General features: G+C 36.6%; 2 protein-coding genes across 4 annotated transcripts in view; one reads left to right on the plus strand and one right to left on the minus strand.

Annotated features, from left to right (window-relative positions):
* Positions 1 to 7,984, plus strand: part of LOC109092105 (calponin homology domain-containing protein DDB_G0272472-like) — a 36,647-nt gene extending 28,663 nt beyond the window's left edge. For all 3 annotated transcript variants that reach the window (XM_042728975.1, XM_042728974.1, XM_042728976.1), the window contains exons 7-13: positions 686 to 801; positions 2,352 to 2,505; positions 4,057 to 4,225; positions 4,398 to 4,537; positions 5,389 to 5,525; positions 5,644 to 5,733; positions 7,195 to 7,984. In XM_042728975.1, coding sequence (XP_042584909.1) covers positions 686 to 801; positions 2,352 to 2,505; positions 4,057 to 4,225; positions 4,398 to 4,537; positions 5,389 to 5,525; positions 5,644 to 5,725 — 798 coding nt within the window. In that variant the 3' untranslated portion in view covers positions 5,726 to 5,733; positions 7,195 to 7,984. The remainder of the gene's footprint in view (positions 1 to 685; positions 802 to 2,351; positions 2,506 to 4,056; positions 4,226 to 4,397; positions 4,538 to 5,388; positions 5,526 to 5,643; positions 5,734 to 7,194) is intronic.
* Positions 7,985 to 9,667: 1,683 nt separating this feature from the next.
* On the minus strand, positions 9,668 to 11,303 carry LOC122138148 (beta-crystallin B2-like). Its single transcript, XM_042729097.1, has 5 exons — positions 11,300 to 11,303; positions 11,217 to 11,268; positions 10,568 to 10,700; positions 10,102 to 10,244; positions 9,668 to 9,968 (listed from the first exon to the last, which is right to left on the minus strand). Exons 1-5 carry the CDS (start codon positions 11,301 to 11,303, stop codon positions 9,800 to 9,802), a joined length of 501 nt encoding a protein of 166 aa, XP_042585031.1. The 3' UTR covers positions 9,668 to 9,799.
* Between the last annotated feature and the right edge of the window lie 1,883 nt (positions 11,304 to 13,186).

Below are 13,186 nucleotides of genomic sequence, written 5' to 3' on the forward strand. Positions count from 1 at the left end.
AAGGGAATAATCAACAATTATGATTTTTGTCATAACCGTGCAGCCCTATCCTTCAAAAGTTTGGAGTTAATAAGATTTTTTTTTTTTTTTTTAAGAAAATCCTTTTTTTTTAAGTGACAGACTTGTACATTCTCTCTCTCTCTCTCTAAATAATCTGGAAATAATTTATCAAGGTTTCCACAAAAATGCCGCACAACATTTTCAGCATTGGTTGTAATAAAAACAGTTTCTTCAGCATTATATTAGAATGATTTCTGAAGTATCATGTGACATTGAAGACTGGAATCATGATGCTGAAAATTCAGCTTTGTCATCACAGGAATAAATGATAATAAAATGCATTAAAATAGAAAACAGTAAAATATTACATCATAATATTACTGTTTTACTGTATTTTTGATCTTGACATAAGCATAAGAGGCTTCTTTAAGAAGAAAAAAAAAATCTTACTGACCCCAAACTTTTGAAAGGTGCTGTGTTATTTCAGGATTTGAACACAGGTCTCCATGGATACTAAACACAAACAGTTGAATGAAATTTAAGTTGTTTATTTTTTCTTTGGTAATTTCCTGTCTCGTCAACCCATCAGCAACTGTTACTCCCTCAAAAAAAAAAAGACATCCCTGTGTGAAATTATATTAATTTAGTAGCTTTGTTTTTTTATTTTTCTTTGTTCTCTCTACAGGAGCTGGTAAAGCAGTATGGTAGAGGACCGGAGGAGAATAAAGACACAGACAATCTGGTGCAGGAGACCGACAGCCAGTACGGCACATGGGAGACAGGACTTCGCACAGATGACAGGTAAACACATGCCTCCCAAAACCATATAAAATCATCAAACAACTGTCTATGTCCTCAAACTAACATATACACTGTACATGAATGACTCCAAATTATCCGCAGTCACTGTTTGTAACTCAACACCAGGATCAATTGCATCTTTTGAGTGGGTCATCTATAACAGAGCTATAATGACCTCATGGACAGACACAAAGGCAGATGCATCTTCATTATAGATCAGACTGGGCTTGTCAGAGAGGTTTGGTTGCAGCAGTGACTAATGCAAGGGATTCAGATGAAATGAGAGCTGATATACAGTATGTTAATCATTGGGTTGGATGGGTTGTATCTGTGCCCTCAAATGATCTTTGGATGGGTGGATATGTGTTGTCTTTTAACAGGGATGTTGATGTAGCCGCTCAGTACTCACAGTTGGCCGGTAACTTTATTAGGAACTGCCAAATTATACATGGTTTAAATTCAATTATATGAACCAGCACTCATGTAGGCATAAATGACGTGTGCAAATCAAATTAAAATCAATGGGCTACTAACCATCTGCTGTTAAAGTGGTGATGTAACAGAAGTAGTGACAGATCTTTTATTCCATATTTTGCCATACAATCCGAGTATAATGGATTATTGAAAAAGAAAAAAAAAAATGTAGGGTGGGAACTTAGTTCTATAGGAGGAAGATTGAATGCATAGTTAATTGTAAGGATCGTATTGTAAGTTTAAGTCTAGCATACATTGCCAGACAGAAGTCTGTAACCCAAGCTCATGAAAATATGTGCCTCTATATACATTCCTGCAGCACTGTAGTTACATACCTTACTGCACGTTTCACGACAGTTTCAAATGGAAATGTCCACAGAGTGGCACCTAAAACACACTTTCAATATGTGATCGTCGCATGTTTGTATTACGTTGGTACAGGCACGTATTGCTGCATTTTTATTAAGCTGCTTGAGGTACGTATTGTGGCTGTTCAGTATTCAAATATCCGGGAAGTGTCACTAAAAGGTAATGATCTATTGTGATGGAAAATATCCCCTACACCAAACCCAAACCTAAACTTACCCAATAGTGTTAAAAACTGCAAAAGTGATATAATAACCCATTTGTTGATGCAGCCTTTGTGTGAAAAGGAATAAAAGTTGTGCTGAAAAGTTGTGCAAAAAGATGTTGCCTCTAGTGTTCATTTCAACTGGGAACAAATATGGACATTGTCTACGTTTTTGAGCTGCTGTTTCTTGTTCATCTTGTGTTACAAGTGACAATTTAAATATGTAAGGAAAAATATGATAATGAATAAATAATCAGAAATCTTAATAGTTACATGAATATGTACACTGTAGTATTTATACATTTAATATATTTATGCATAAATCTAGCTACTTAATTTTTTTTACAGTTCACTGGCCATACATTGGTGAGGTGTGATAAAAAAGCTCAGTTTGAACCTCATAGCAACCTAGTTTTACTGTCATGTTTTTGCTTTCTTTCTACATTTTCTGCACAAATACAGACAACATTTAAGTGTGCTCAAATATTTCTTTTCTACTCCCCAGCCTCACTCCAGCTACACCTTCATCTGATGACAACCTCACCCCATCTCCACGGAAGCCCACCCCACCCCACACAGCCGGACAGCCCCATCTCTTTGACACACCAGATGGCTTGACCACGTCTCCTCAAAAGCAGACAGAGCTCCCATTCCCAGAGGTCAGTCTTCACCCTTAAACCATAGGGATAGTTTACCTAAAAATGAAAATTGTCATTATTTAATCACCCTCATACTGTTCCAAACCCATAAGACTTTCATTCATCTTCAAAACAAAATTAAGATAGTTTTAATGAAATGTAAGAGGTTTGTGTCAAAGTCCATGACAGAAATGAACAGATTGAATTTAGACTTTTATTAATTGATTACACCACTTAAAGAGATACTCCACCCCAAAATGAAAATTTTGTCATTAATCACTTACTCCCATGTCGTTCCAAACCCGTAAAAGCTTTGTTCATCTTCGGAACACAATTTAAGATATTTTGGATTAAAAGAGACTGTCCAATAAACTGCTAAGTAAATTACACAGTCAAGGTCCAGAAAGTATGTGAAAAGCATCGTCAGAATAGTCCATCTGCCATCAGGGATTCAACCGTAACGTTATGAAGCGACGAGAATAATTTTTGTATGCGAATAAAACAAAAATAACAACTTTATTCATCAATTTGTCTCCTCTGTGTCACTCCACATCAGCGTAGTGCCATTTTGGTGAATCTGAGCTGTACGCAGGCAGCGTGCGCTCTTCGGTATCGCCACAAGGATACGTTTTCTACGTATATTTACTCCTTGATTTGAAAGAAAACAGCGCATCCTGTGTCGCGGCTGACACAGAAGAGTGTACGCTACCTGCGTACAGCTCAGATTCGCCAAAAATGCCACTAAGCTGATGTGGAGTGACACAGAGGAGACAAATTGATGAATAAAGTCATCATTTTTGTTTTCTTCGTGTACAAAAAGTATTCTCGTCACTTCATAGCGTTACGGTTGAATCACTGATGGCAGATTGACTATTCTGACGATGCTTTTCATACTTTTATGGACCTTGACAGTGTAATTTACTTGACAGTCTATGGGACAGTCACAAGCCTCCCGGTTTTCATCCAGAATATCTTAAATTGTGTTCCGAAGACAAACAAAGCTTTAACGGGTTTGGAACGACGTGGGGGTAAGTGATTAATGACAAAATTTTCATTTTGGGGTGGAGTATCTCTTTAATTCATATGGATTACTTTTACAGTGTCTATGAACTTTTTGAAGTGTCAAAGTTTTGGTGGAATGGACTTAAAGTGGGTTGACAGAAATCTCTCACGTCTCACTGAAAGGACAGTTGATGCAAAATCTGGAAATTCTGTCATCATTAACTCACCATCATGTCGTTTCAAACCTGTTTGACTTTTTCCTGTGCAGCATAAAATAACATATTTTGAAGAATGTTGGTAACCAAAACAATTTCAGTTCCCATTGACTTCCATTATATGGAAAAGAAACACAATGAAAGTCAATAGGAACTAAAATGGTTTGATTACCAACATTCTTTAAATTATCTTTGGTGTTTTATAGAAAAATTTAGTCATATAGGTTTGGAATGACATGAAGGCAAGTGAATGATGACACGTTTTCATTTTTTTGAGAACGATCTCTATAAATTTGAATGCAAACACAAAACTGTACATGGCATTTGTTTGACATGTCGCTGTCTTTGTCTGTAGACCCCCACAACACTGTTAGACTCTAGCGCACTACGCGCCAGGGTCAGTTTGAACAAGAAGAGCACTCGCAGAGCCCCACCCTCTCGAGCCAACCGTCACAGTGCCCTCTTATCACAAGTACCCGAGGGAACCGGAGCAGATGATGAATGGCGCTATAAGGACTCAACAGGTATTACGCACATCTTTGCAGTGAGACGCATGTGTGCCTGCACAGCTCATCCCATGAGGTTGGGTTTTTGTAGGACACAAGTCCTCTTTAGATCATAATTGTCTTTGTACTGTCGCAAAGTCAATAAAATCTAGTCCTCTGCATTTACGCCAGTCTTTCTCTCTGTATGTAGAGGAGAAGACAGGCTCTTCTAAGCAGGGTGAGGAGTCAGACTCTGAGGAGCAGGCCAAGGGAATTGAATCCCGTACTTCCTCCATGTCTCAGCCTCAGAGAGTGGCGCTCTTCCCTGGCATGGACCCATCTGCTCTCAAGGTGAGGGGTTTTTGGGGATTTTTTCCACCTGTTTCCATTTCCATAACCTTGTAAAGCCTGACAAATTAAATAAAAGTCTGGAAAATCTCATTTTTGGAAATGTAACCGTTTATTGAAACTTTAGACAAAATCTGAAAGCTTGTAATGTTAATCAGTGATATACAGTATAACAGACAAATGTGTATATATACGTCAGTGGCGTGCGGTGGTGTTTTAAAATGAGGAGGTATATATATACAGGTGCTGGTCATATAATCAAAAAATCAACAAAAATCACAAACACCACACAAAAACCAAAAAAAAAATTAAACAATTCAATTATATACATTTTACACACACACACATATATATCAAAAATTTTTTCTCTTAAAATTTATATATATAAAACACAAAAAAAAAAAAAACCAAAAACACAATATCACAAAAAATTAATAAAAATTAATAAAAACCAATACAAAGAAAGGATTTTAAGAAATCTTGGCCAACTGAAAAGTATGAACATAAAAAGTATGAGCATGTACAGCACTCAATACTTAGTTGGGGCAAAAAGGTGAATATTATGACCTGAAGGTTATATTTATCATTTTTACTTACTAAAACAGTATGAACTGTCAAATCAGACGACAGAAGGAATGTAGAAAATTCAGTGAAGTTTTGATCATGTTGAAGACTGAAATTTGCATATCAAATATGATATACATGGCTGCAGTTCATAACTTTTTATTAAGAAAAATATATAAATCTTGGTGATTAAACACCTTCCTGACAATGTTTGTTTTAGGTCTTACAGGCTATAATTGTATGAATTTGTTTGGAGCTTGTTTGACGTGAGATTCGGTCATTCATTTCAGAATCAGCTAAAGAAGAGAGGAGAGTCGGACAATCAGACAGACGGCCCTTCACCCTCTCAGCTCTCACGCTCACCCAAATCTCCATTCTTGCCTCGAGCCGCCCGTGTGCTGCCTCCTGCTGGCGGCAAAGAGAATGGGTGAGTGCTTTTAGCTCAATAGACATCAGGAAGTCTCAGAATCGTCTCTTGTTTGGCAGTACTGACTATCATGGTGTGGCATGTTTTTGATATGTTTTCTCTCTTCATCCCCTCACAGAGAAGAGTCCTCACCTCAGTGGCTGAAAGAACTAAAGACTAAAAAACGTTTGAGTCAGTATGAAAACGACAGTACAGCCTGAACAAGCAGGTAAATGGTCTATCTATCTGTATGTGCAATTACATTATAACTAGGCTAGTCACAATTTCTGTAGTTGTTTTTTTTTAAACCCAATTTTTGATACCATAGCAAAAACAAATTGACACTTTATTAAAAAATGTTACATTTTTCTTTTCTTTTCTTTTCTTTTTTTTTTTAATTGCAAGCAATAGATCAAATAAAGATTCCTTTAAGGGCTTTGAATATTTGACAGCAACATTTAATGTTAAAGTAGAGTAATACAAATGATTCCCTACATGCTAGCTAAAAATGATTCCACTTAAATTATTGGCATGATTATTAGATACAATACATTCATTTAGAATAGTTCAGTCAAAAAAGGACACCCTTATGTTGTTTTAAACCTATAGGGGCTTTCGCAATGGAGGAACCCTTTCATAGTTCCTAGAACTATTGGTGGAAGTTTCCACTAAATGTATTTAGTTCTAGGGACTCCATTTGGGGGAACTAATTTAGCTCCTACTTCAGAGTAGTCATTTTTAAAAAGCCATGTAAAAATAGTAACTCCATGCTGCAGCGCTAATGGCACTTAGCTTCCTGTTGTCTGGAGCATTGTGTTCTTTTCTCAGCCTCCATGATATGTTACATTGCAAGTTGTCATAGGATATTTAGTCAGATTTTCATGCTTTTTATCAATTGCATAAATCGTGCGTTCACATTCCATCTCTGTAATCACGAAACCCATGACACACAACAGAAACAGCTCCGATCACGGCGTCCTCCATTCACCAGTTGTGAATAAAGATGTCGGGTAACACTTTATTCGAAGGTGTCCTTGTTACACGTTACATGTACTTTACTATTATAATAACAATAAATTATGCATAATTACATGCACACAACCCTAATCCTAACCCTAACCATATAGTAAGTTCATATAGTTAATTAATATTACTCAGTACTTAAATGTTTAATTACACTGTGACAAGGACACTTTAAAATAAAGTGTAACCAGATGTCACCATCGGCTGCTTCAGAGTTCCTACTGCCAGTGAGAATGCAACAGGAAAACGGCCCGAGGGAGAAATCGGTTCTCTAGGAAACATCATGCTGGCTAGTTCCTAGAACTACAAAAGCCAATCATATGACTTGCGTTTTCTGTGAATTGTCATTAAATAAGCCACCAGAACACAAATAAACAAATCAAGGAAATTTATGCATGATTACCAAGTTTGTTTAAACAATTCATGACCTTTTTGACCCCTTAAAAATGCATAGAGTAAGGCATTTACATGACATATTGTCAGGCTAGTAAAGCATAATTTTTTGTGTTTGTATTAAAAATCAGTAAGACATAATGAAGTTGTACTACTTGTATTGGAGGAAAATTGTAACTTGTATTGTTACTTATTGTTAATTATTACAGAGTCTCTTACTTCGGTGTCCTCTAACACAAACCACATGTCCCGTGTGTTTTCCCCATCATTTCAGGATGCCTTATAACTGCAGTATCTGTAGCTGTAACTTGTGACAGAAGCCTTAACCTTTGACCTGGAGTTGACGGGAAGTCTGCTGCTGCTGCTGACTACAACATCTTTCTGTTTCGTTGGTTTTTCAAGCCTTCCTCTTCAGCCTGAGTCATGTACATGTGCATGGTGCCTTTCTAAAAGATTTCTGACTGACTTAAAGGGCAAAGCAGAGATCTGTGTGTGAAGTGTGTGTCAATCTATGCGTTGTCAAGTTTCTCGTCAGCTCTCCGTCATTCGAGATAATTATTTTTGCATAGAGCCACTAGTGAGCGAGATAACACCTTATAGCAGAACTGTGGGACCACATGCACCTACGAGTAACCTGAAGTGCTTCATATAACTGGAGTATGATGTTGGTTTACCCTTGTATGTTCATATTAGTACAGTTTTCATGCTATTTTTTATTTTTTTTGTTTGTTTGTCATATTCTAATTTTTTTTTTCTTTTCAGTTGATGGTTTTAGTTATCAGTTGCACATGCATTTCCATAGACGATCACAATTTTATTTCTAAACTTTAATAGTCGACAAATCAAAGCTGAGCTGTCTGTATAGAAAGTGTATTTAGTTATGATGAAATGTAAAACACAGAATGTTATATTTGTATGAATGTTAGTTTGAAAGGAAATGGTTAATTTTTAATGATCAAAAATGGAGTTAAAATTCATTTAAGAACAGCGGTCCTGTATGTGTGTTGATGTGCGTGTGGGAACCTGTTTGGATGCGCCACTGAATGAATTTAGTTCATCATTTGTTTTCACGTCTTCACTCTTAATAACTAATTTCTTTTTTTTGTTGTTGTTGTTCAGATTTGAGACATTCAGACATGCAAAGCTCTGTGTGCTGCCTCAGTTTGTCTAGCTTTCACCATTCCATCATATCTTCCATCATGTTTGAATCCATAATAATATCATGATTGGAAAAATTGCGCATGTACAATCAGTCATTCCACTTTACGCTCTTCTTTTTATCCCAATACTTTACTTGCTTAAACAATGGGCTAAAAATGTTGATGGGAAATTGCACAATGAGCATAAAAATCTGGTTTTTCTTCCCTTATAAGATAATGAATTAATACAGAAGAGAAAAGTTTCATTTGTGTCCCTCACTCTTGGTTACATACATCATGAATTCTTTTGTTTGTTTGTTTACTAGTTTGCTATGGGAAATTTGAAATGTCAAAGTACTGTAAACATTGATTTTTCACATTACATTGCACACTTGTTGTTACCGTGTTTTAAAAAACGCTGGGCCGTTGTGCCACTCCCACCTAACAAGCACTTTTCACCTGTTAATGAACAGCGGTTCTGACCAGTAGTCACGTTTGTTACGCATGTGTCTTCACACGTGATGTCAATGTTGTGATGTTGGTATGCTGATGGTATGTGAGTAATGTGTCCTATAGTTGTTGTTGTTTTTTGTTTTGTTTTTTTCTATTATCAGCTTCTTTTCATTGTCTGCCTATAGTTGTTATAGTCTGTTTAAGGGTAATTTGTCCTTTTTATTTTAAATTTGACTGTAAATATGTTTATTGCACTGTTGTAATGCCAGTGTCCAATACTGTAAATACATAATAAAAATTGACTAAAAATTTATTTTAATTCTTGTAAACAAAAAAAAAAGTGTGTTTTTAGAGCCTTTAAAAAAAAATTTTTTTTTTTTTTCCAAGGCTATAAAGCCACTGGGAAGAGCTCATCCATTAACACCATCTTTGCCAGAAAACTCTGTGTTAATGTGCACATAATAGTCCAAATTCTGATTAAAGCTCATTCTGAAAAGACATTAACATGGTTCACAGCTATTGGAATATTCCTATTAAACATATAATCAGAATATTCCAAATACACCAAGACATGCAAACTCTGCTAATTTATTATGGACATACATTTTTAAATGTATATTACTTTTCAGACGTTGAGGGTCAGAAACTTTTATTCAGCAGGGGTTCAGTAAGGATCATGTGACACTGAAGAATGGTGCAATGGCTGCGAAGAATTCAGCTTTACCATCACAGGAATAAATGATATTTTCAAATATATTATTATAGAAAACTATTTTCAATTGTAATAATTTCACAAGTTACTGGTTTTTTTTTTTTTTTTTTTTTTTTTTTTTTTGTTTTTTTTTTTTTTTTTTTTGTTTTACTATATTTTTGATCAAATAAATGGTCTTCAATGAGACATGAGTAAAGAGACTTTCAAAAAAGATTATTGATCTCAATGGGATTTCCTAGCTAAAAAATATGAACGTGTTTTGAATTGTGAATAATCTTGAATCTTTGATATGAGGCAGGTTCAGATGTCAGTTTCAAATGTAATACACTGAATGCAATATTTTAATCATGGAGCAATTAAAAGAATCAATCAGCTATAGATTTCAAAAAGTCAAATTTACTTATAAAACAGTGAATGCCCAAATAAAAGCTCAGAAACATTCATAACGCAAAATCACTTATTTATTTCTCAGCAGTAGCAAACAGAATCACTGACGCAACTGAAAGAGTCAAAGATAAGCATTCAGAGGTGAAGAGTAAGGAAATCTTTAGGGTTTGAGGAGAAGTGCTGGGAACTCAGGTGGAGGGTTGGAAGGCCCCTCTTGGGTGATACTGCATGTCACGGATGCGCCTCACGGACTGGATCTGAGGCAGCACGGCCCCAAACTCAGCACAATCCTTAAATTCTCCTTTCTCAAACAAGTACTGGTAGCCTCTATATCCTGGGTAATGATAGGCCACCCAGCTGGAACCAAGATAACAACAAGAAATGAGCTAAAACAATTACTATGCAGGAGAACATTTAAAGGTTAGCCTGGAAAGTGTCAGAAATGGTCTTAAATGTGAGTTCACTATACTCGTGTCAGCGTTTTACTCACGTGCCACTCTGCACACGAACTGAAGAGACTTTCTCATGGTATCCATGAGCGTGGAAGCTGGGAACATCATCATCTGTGATCTCAATCTTCTTCCCAGCGAAGCTTGGGTTCTCATAGAGTACGATCTTGTGTTCCTGGCTGTCCCTGCAAGGACATAGGAAGTGCAGAACAGAATATTAAGAGCCCCTCATTGGGAAATATTCATTAATATACACATTTGGACCACACCTGACTCAAAAGTTTTATGATATGCTGGTGAGAGAATGTCCAGAGGACTTGGGGAAGCTAATAATTAGTTTTCCTTTGTCACTATATAATTCCATAATTCAATTTTATAGTTTGATTATGACAATAACTATTATTTTCATATATGTAAAATAAGTCATAATTAAGTATGAATCCCAACTTTTGACAGGTACTGTATATATTAGACAATTTTATAATCCTGGAGATAGCTGTTAGTTACCACTTTGATGGGGCGGAAGGCGACGATGCAGTCACTGCGTCTGCTGTTGGTCCAGGCGTCCCAGCGAGGATACTCACCCTTCTCAAACACATACTGTTCCCCCTTACAGCCGGGCTGCTCATATCCCACCCACCTGGAACAAAAGATGTATAAGTCTTTACTTTGCTTGCTCATTCACTTTCCTTTACATAACAGTTCTCCAATCTGATAAGACCAAGAAAACTGACATAACAGTCCAGCAGAACTGATACATTTCACTGTTTGTATCAGTCCACTTGTCTGTGTTGACAGATTATGTGAGTGGTATGGAGTTGTTTCAGTGTGTCTGAAACAGGGTTGCCAGATCTGTGTAATAATCAAATTGGCTAATAAAATATATACTCCCATACCTAAAATATATATATTTTACAGTCACAATTATGCATTGTAATTGTGTTGCTTGACATCAAAGCAAAAGCCTTAAGGCTGTTCGTCGCTGTCTTTTAGAATTGTTAATCCTTGGCAGAGGAAACAAAATATCCGTACAAATTAAACAATTTATGTTTGAAATGTACATTATTCAATATTCACTTCTTATTTATTGAATGTAACGCAATAAAACCCCCGCAAACGTGCGTATTTTTCCTGTGTCTTCACACACAACACGCACGTTCCACACAGCACCAGTATTTGAGCCCCACGTTCCGCCACGTCGCCGCCTCCTGGATGTTGGTCTGACAGGGCTCAGTCAGCTCATTTTGGGGACGCAGGGCGAGGCCTTGAAAGTTTTCCTGTTCGTAGATGACCAACTATGAATCAAAAGACGGGAGAGAAAGTATTAAGGAAGATAAGCAAGAGTAACTGATGAGTTATTCACACCACACATACTCTGGGAACGTGTTTGTACCTTGAAGTTGCTGGCAACTGGTTGTTTTTGCTTGGTTGCAGGGTTCTGGTGATCAGTTGCCTAGTGAACCATATGGAGTGTGTGATGAGCTTTGTTCGGAGATAACATTATGTAATAAAATAGGAGCACAACAATAATTATTAGTGTCAGTTGTGGGGTAATATTAAATATCGCAAAAGCATCAGAGTGCATGACTTGACAATGTTGATGTGTAGATTTGCATTCACAATTAAGTAGCTAAAATATCTGAAAATATGAAAAGAACACAAACTAGTAATAATAATAAATCAATCTATGCTATCTTACCACTCCGGGTGTGCCATCCGGTGGGTGTCATCAGCAGCTGTAATATATACCTCAGCTCAGGGGCGGAAACACTGGCCAAAACATGTTTTTCTCATAGTCAGGTCGCTAAGAGGCTGACCGCGGCACTGAGGGCTGTGAAGAATACCAGCCAAACATCCTCACCTGGCTTTCCTACCCTCCCTTTTCTTTTGATACCCCACAAAGTTATTTCATTAGTTGTCAGTTTTCGCCCAGCCAGGCTTTGTTTCATATCCCATGATTCAGCACAACCTGTGCCAAGAGTCCAGGACCTGGAACAAGAGTTAACAACTGAAAGAGAGAGGCTGATGCAATCTTGTAATGTTCCATACTCTGAAATCCTGTGAGAGTTTCAGACTCTTGTTTGTGCACTAAATGTGTTTCACAATCCAAATCATATTATGGTTTTCATCAATGAATATATTTTTTTTGAGGAACATGCTGGCTTGGAGGGTCACCTTTGCGGTTATCAAAGACATGCATCACTTATAAACGGTTGTACAGGATTAAACACAAAATGTTTCCTAACCAAAAAAAATAAATAAAAAAAATACTGAAAAATACAGCTGTTCAAATATACAGTAAAAGTTATATTGTTTGTTTTCCCGCAGACATTATTTTACTAATAAATCGAAACCTCGAATATGAATTATATATATATAGAGTTATAGGATAGTAGGGTAATAGGGTATATATATATATATATATAGATATATATATATATATATAAAATAATAAGGAAGTAAAAGAGAAGAACAAATAAAAAAATAAAATGTGAGAATATCCTGGCTTCAAAAATGGTAATTATTTTTTCAAGGTTTATGTGACGACCAAACATTGAGTTTAAAGTGCAAAGACATATCCCGCCACCCTATATTTAAAGTTTTATATATTGTAAGAATGTAATAAGGCGCCAAGGTAAACCAATGAAAGTAAAGTGTAAAGTCCATTTCCTTTTAATGATTTATAAAAAAAAAAAAAGGAAGAAGTTACATATAGCTGCTCATCGTTCAGTCACTGTGAGCCAGGGTTTTTTTCTCTCTTTAATGATTCAGACGTTCAGACGAGATTACATCAGTTGCTATGTTGCATTAGCTGTTTCAAAAGGGAAGCCCACGGCACTGGTCCAAACATGTGCAGCAGCGGTAGAACAAGCAAGATTTTTGGTCACCCAGGCCACTATGCAGGGTGCAGGTTGGATGACCTTTAAGATCAGGAAAGTGTCCCTTTATATGAAGCAGCATTGTTCGGGAAATACAAATGGAACAGTGTGTCAGGTAAATGCAGATTGTGGTCTGAACAGGAAGCAGAGATTTTGGAGGGTGTTTCCGAGGCACTTACAGTGATTTTCACAACTGTGCTGAACTGGTCACGAGTACTCGTTCAGTGTTTGTTGGTATTCAGCTGAT

This window comes from Cyprinus carpio, chromosome B8 (assembly GCF_018340385.1).
Source record: "Cyprinus carpio isolate SPL01 chromosome B8, ASM1834038v1, whole genome shotgun sequence".
In the NCBI taxonomy this organism is placed as follows: domain Eukaryota; kingdom Metazoa; phylum Chordata; class Actinopteri; order Cypriniformes; family Cyprinidae; genus Cyprinus; species Cyprinus carpio.